Raw genomic sequence first — 6,000 nt, 5'->3', positions numbered from 1 at the left:
CGCTATATAAATGCACCATTTATCATTTACTTAGCACACTGGAAACATGTGTCCTTTATCAGGGAAGGAGTCTGAGTGGGCAGAATAGTGTTGTTTGTGTCTCAGATGGTGGGCTGGGGAGGCTAGATCTTGGGGGGAGAAAGGACGTTGGTGGAGAGTTAGATCTTGGGGGGAGAATGGACATTGTTGGCCTGTTCATGTCTGAGCTTGTTTTCAGAGGACAATTGTAATACATATAGTTTGGATCTGGATAAGTCTCTGCATCAGCCGTTAGAAGATTTAGTCATAAAAAAAAAGAGATTCAAGTTAGGCCACAGATTAATTTTATTAGCTTACATTTTCCCTTAAATTTGCAATGCAATATTTCTCTCAAAGAATATTTTTGGTTGATAACTGAAGAATGTATACCGGTAGATATATTTATATCTTTACAGAGTTGTAGATCTACGTTGAGAGGTATTATAATAGATAACTAAATATCACTTTAATGTCTAATTATCTTCAAGTTGTATTAACAATTTAACACTGTATTGGATACACATAATATTTCACGAGTATAGATACATCTGGCAGTATACAAGGATATAGGAACAAATATGTAAAAAAATATTGCATTCAAGATTGTGCATTCCATTTTATACATATACAAATGGCTATACTGAGTTGAAGATAGGGTTTGAGAAGTTCATGTCTGATGGATTGTCAGGATCCTCTTCTTCAGCAAAATCCTCAGGGCTCAGGTCTGCCTCAAACATTCTCTGTAACAAGCCATCCACCGTTTTGTATCCTGAAGGAAGAGAACAAAAACACATCAGAGCTACCAGCACAAAGGGAGATGTTACAGGGCATCAGAGGTACAAGCACAAAGGGAGATGTTACAGGGTGGCAGAGCTACAAGCACAAAGGGAGATGTTACAGGGCATCAGAGGTACAAGCACAACGGGAGATGTTACAGGGCACCAGAGGTACAAGCACAACGGGAGATGTTACAGGGCACCAGAGGTACAAGCACAAAGGGAGGTGTTACAGGGTGGCAGAGCTACAAGCACAAAGGGAGGTGTTACAGGGTGGCAGAGGTACAAGCACAAAGGGAGATGTTACAGGGCACCAGAGGTACAGGCACAAAGGGAGATGTTACAGGGCGGCAGAGGTACAAGCACAAAGGGAGATGTTACAGGGTGGCAGAGGTACAAGCACAAAGGGAGATGTTACAGGGTGGCAGAGGTACAAGCACAAAGGGAGATGTTACAGGGTGGCAGAGGTACAAGCACAAAGGGAGATGTTACAGGGTGGCAGAGGTACAAGCACAAAGGGAGATGTTACAGGGTGGCAGAGGTACAAGCACAAAGGGAGATGTTACAGGGTGGCAGAGCTACAAGCACAAAGGGAGGTGTTACAGGGTGGCAGAGCTACAAGCACAAAGGGATATGTTACAGGGTGGCAGAGGTACAAGCACAAAGGGATGTTACACAGCATCAGAGGTACAAGCACAAAGGGAGATGTTACAGGGTGGCAGAGCTACAAGCACAAAGGGAGGTGTTACAGGGTGGCAGAGCTACAAGCACAAAGAGAGATGTTACAGGGTGGCAGAGGTACAAGCAATATATGTATTTTACGGAATTCCGGGAGAACGACTTGCACCAATGACCCAATGAGCTTATACCAATGAAAAATAGCATTCAACAAATTTCTTTTTTTTATCCACTTTTTCTCCTGTTTTTCGGTGTTTTTATCCCATCCCAATTTAGTAGTCATGCCAATTCCCCCCCTCCCCTTCCTGGTCGTTGCTCGCATGTGCCCCCCACTGGTCGGTCTAGGGAGGGTTGATAGATACTATCGCATGTCCCCTCCGCGTCTACAACGCTGTTCGGTTTCCGGGTTCCTCTGATTGGCCACTAAGCCCACGTGACCCTACGCTAGCACGCCCCCCTTATCGCCGCCAGTTATCGCTTACGCCCGCGCATGAGCCGCGACAAGCGCCTTCAATGACAGAGCTCTCATATTTGCGAATGCATAAACTATATCTTAAATTATGGCTATGTGTCTAATATGGCCGTCGCTTATCAATGACTTGTTTTGTTTACATCAGGGTGAACGCTGTTGCATTCGCAAATATGAGAGCCAGCAATACGCAGCTCCAGTTAACCTAATTTATACCGTAATGAATCATTAAAAAAATATACCGTTAACTGGAATATGTTGTTTCTTTACACATATGTTGGATTATGTAATTGGTTTGTCATGACAAACCAATAAAAAATCGCTACTTTACATCAGGGTGAACGCTGTTACGCTGCCACCACCCACTTCAATGACAGAGCTCTCATATTTGCGAATGCATAAACTATATCTTAAATTATGGCTATGTGTCTAATATGGCCGTCGCTTATCAATTGACAGAGCTCTCATATTTGCGAATGCAACAGCGTTCACCCTGATGTAAACAAAACAAGTCATTGATAAGCGACGGCCATATTAGACACAGCCATAATTTAAGATATAGTTTATGCATTCGCAAATATGAGAGCTCTGTCAATTGATAAGCGACGGCCATATTAGACACATAGCCATAATTTAAGATATAGTTTATGCATTCGCAAATATGAGGCGGCTCATGCGCATGCGCAGCGCAATCGATAACTGGGGCGTGCTAGCGTAGGGTCACGTGGGCTTAGTGGCCAATCAGAGGAACCCGGAAACCGAACAGCGTTGTAGAAGGCATAGACGCGTCCCCTCCGATACATGCAGTCAGCCAGCCACTTCTTTTCACCTGCCAGTGCGGACTCTCATTGGTGAGTTGTAACGTGTGGGAGGCTCACACTACCCTCACCATCTCCCTTCCTCGCTGTGCAGGCGCCCTGACCGACCTGTAGGAGTCGCTGTTTACAACGACCAGATTACCACCCACCGGAGGCAACGCTGACAGCCGAATTCGATACCAGTGTCTCTCGCGTTGGTGACGAGCGCTTAGTCCGCTGCGCCACCCAGCCGCCGCATTCAACTAATATTTGTGGACTATTAACACTTTGACTGCCACTCACGGCTTTTCTCGGATTTACAATAGTTACGTTGAAAGCCACTCACGAGATTTCTCGGATTTTTTTATTTTAGCGATCTGAAATCATATTGCATCACACGAGCCTACCCTAGCCTACCCAAAGGCCGCCGGCGATCAGATATGAAAAAAGCGCCCCCTATCGTCTCCCAGATGACATCAGGGATTTTGGAATGGACTCAATGAAAATGGATGGGGGGAAAAAAATATTCCAGTCCACATTTTCCAGTCCACTGATGCAGCCGGGGTTACCAGAGTTAATTCTGGAGACTCTGAGCCGCGGCAAGCATGAGTTCTACTGTATACACGTTAGATCTATACACTTATTGATTTTTTTCGAATGGTGATCAGGAATTGGAATATACCAGTTGGATACCATCTGATGTCAGGTAAGGAATCTATGTTATCAGTGTTAGAATAATCAGACTCGTTTTGATGAAGATATAAGCTTTTTTCTGATATGTGCTCCAGCGGTTTCACTGTAAAATCCATGAGGAAATGAAAACGGCTATTATCAGCGCGCGCCTCGAATGTGCGTATAATATTGATCATCTAGCGTTTATTTGAAAACGATTCATAAATAGGCCGACAAATATCAACGTTCTGGAATATTCCAGTAAAAGACGATTATCACAGAATGGGCTGTTTTTTACCTCAAAACGGGTGCTTTTCAAAATGCTCTCAAACGGAAATGAAGCGATAAAAAACCAATCTGCCTTGACAGCACTGACTGGAAAATGATTCTTTGATAAGCGACGGGCAGATTAGACACATAGCCATAATTTTAAACATAGATTAGGCGATATTAACGCTAACATTAGCGCCGATGGTGGCATTCAAGCACTAAGTCGTGCGCCCCCTGGTGGCACTGAAAGTGTTAAAATATGTCTTAAAATAGGACCGATTATATTATGCCTCACAACAGTAGATGGTGCCAGTTCCCAACTTAGGGAGAGTTCCCAGGAGGGTAGGCCTATGTCGACACAGTTGCTGACTAAACTTTACACACATCATTACTTACTTTTTGAAGCAATCTTAAATATCAGGGTGGGTTTGCTCTTGGTTGACTCTGAGGTCCCTGTGACGCCGTCGTTCGTGTCCACGGTGTCCGCCAAGTTCCCTTCCAACTTGTCCCTAATTCAAGAAAAAACAAAACGATAAAGGATCATTTCTGTTTGTCATCTTCTCCATGTGATTTTCAGTTGGTTCTTTGGTCTGAGAATAGACCAGTTTAAAAGTCCATTGAAACGGCCATGCACGGTTTGGTTCTCGTAATAGTCACAATTAGTATTAGTCGATTCCATTGACCCTCTAAAGCCTACATAGACAAAGGTTCACCTGGACATAGTGTTATATTCTTGCCTATTCTGAGCTTATTCCTTGAGTCAGTATCAAGTGTTATACCTTTTATGATTCAGGGGAACCTACCTTTTATTTCTGGTGCAGTGTAACGTCTAGGGCTGACATTCAAAGCTTTTTTTGGCAATCGAAGCTTCGGGGCCGAGCTTCGATTTTAATTCGAAGCTTCAAAAAAAAAAAAAAAAAAAAATGTATCTTCTGTTGTGGGACTTGTACAGCACTTGGTAAACTTTGTTGTTTTTAAATGTGCTCTATAAATAAAGTGGATTGGATTAATGAATTAAGTAGCCCCTTTCGTGACTGTGACGCAGCCAACAAGGTTTCACTCGGCTGCGCTGCCTGGGTGCAGTGGGGCTGCTCTCACAGCCAACGACATGACATTACATAATTATGTTGCAACCTTCGTCTATCAAGCAAACAATTATATTATATTTAATTTATAATTTATAATTTATAATTATATCAGACAATGCACCTACATAAGCAGATGATTACAATTAAATTAGCCAACTTGGTAACACATTAGTCATAGCAGCATAGGCATAGCCTTATTAATGTTTTGTGTGGCGTCGCCGTCGTGTACAACGATACTTAAGTTTTTTAGGTGATTTGACAAAGTTGTCTTCTGGCATATCTGGCACTCGGCTTTTTGGGCATTGTCTTTGCATATTTTAAAGTGTAACCACACGTCTGATGACTTCTTCGTCGACATGTCTGCTGCACATGTCCTTGTTGTTTTCAACACAGATAATCTCCACGTGCTTGTTGTAGAGAGGTGGAGTCGAGGCACCGCTTACTTTCGTTTCATTGGAATGGAGGCGCAAGATTTTGGAGGCAAAAATATATATATTTTTTTAATTTTTATTTATTTTTCATTTTTTTTATGTTCGAAGCTTGTGCCATCGAACGAAGCTTCGAAGCTTCGAAGTATTTAAGACAGCCCTAGTAACGTCACCGTCATACATTACCTTTGTGTGAGCATACCATAATATGACGTAAAAAAATTAAAAGAAAGAAAAAAGAAAACAGAGAAACTAAAAAAAAAGGTATTAAAAAAAAGCTTTTTCGTCAATAACTCCATGGTTTACCAGGGAATTATTGTTTTTCCAACATATAAAGTTCTATTCAGGTGTTCTGAATCTCATAATCGTCACCATTAGTATTAGTCGACCATTAATGGCTGCATTCATATAACAGCTTTTATCCAAAGCACTTTACAATTTGTTCCTCACATTTTACCCATTCACTCACACATTCACACACCGACGGCAGACTATGCAAGGTGCCAACCTGCTCATCGGGAGCAGTTAGGGGTTAAGTGTCTTGCTCAAGGACACTTAGACACGCTGCCCGGGAAGAGTGGGAATTAGGGATGCTCGATATTGGCTTTTTTACCGATACCGATATACCGATATTGTCCAACTCTTAATTTCCGATACCGATATCAACCGATACCGATATATGCAGGGATCCCCCCCCCCCCAAAACTGAATAATTTCAGGTAATTAACATTACATATATCTTGTTGTGGAATTAACACAACATTATGCATACTTAAATAAAATCTGAATTTGTTCTTACTTGCT

At 42.3% G+C, this 6,000-nt stretch overlaps 1 protein-coding gene across 1 annotated transcript in view; it reads right to left on the bottom strand.

The window, feature by feature from the left end:
- Window positions 1-320: 320 nt before the first annotated feature.
- Window positions 321-6,000, bottom strand: part of tpcn3 (two pore segment channel 3) — a 144,562-nt gene continuing 138,882 nt past the window's right edge. The window contains exons 18-19 of the mRNA XM_084317981.1: window positions 4,077-4,189; window positions 321-787 (exon numbers count right to left, since the gene is read on the bottom strand). Coding sequence (XP_084174107.1) covers window positions 654-787; window positions 4,077-4,189 — 247 coding nt within the window. The 3' untranslated portion in view covers window positions 321-653. The remainder of the gene's footprint in view (window positions 788-4,076; window positions 4,190-6,000) is intronic.

This window comes from Notolepis coatsorum (genome assembly GCF_963971535.1).
Source record: "Notolepis coatsorum genome assembly, chromosome: 7".
Lineage (NCBI taxonomy): Eukaryota > Metazoa > Chordata > Actinopteri > Aulopiformes > Paralepididae > Notolepis > Notolepis coatsorum.
Note: the sequence above shows the minus strand (reverse complement) of the source record. Positions and strands in the feature narration are given on the sequence as shown.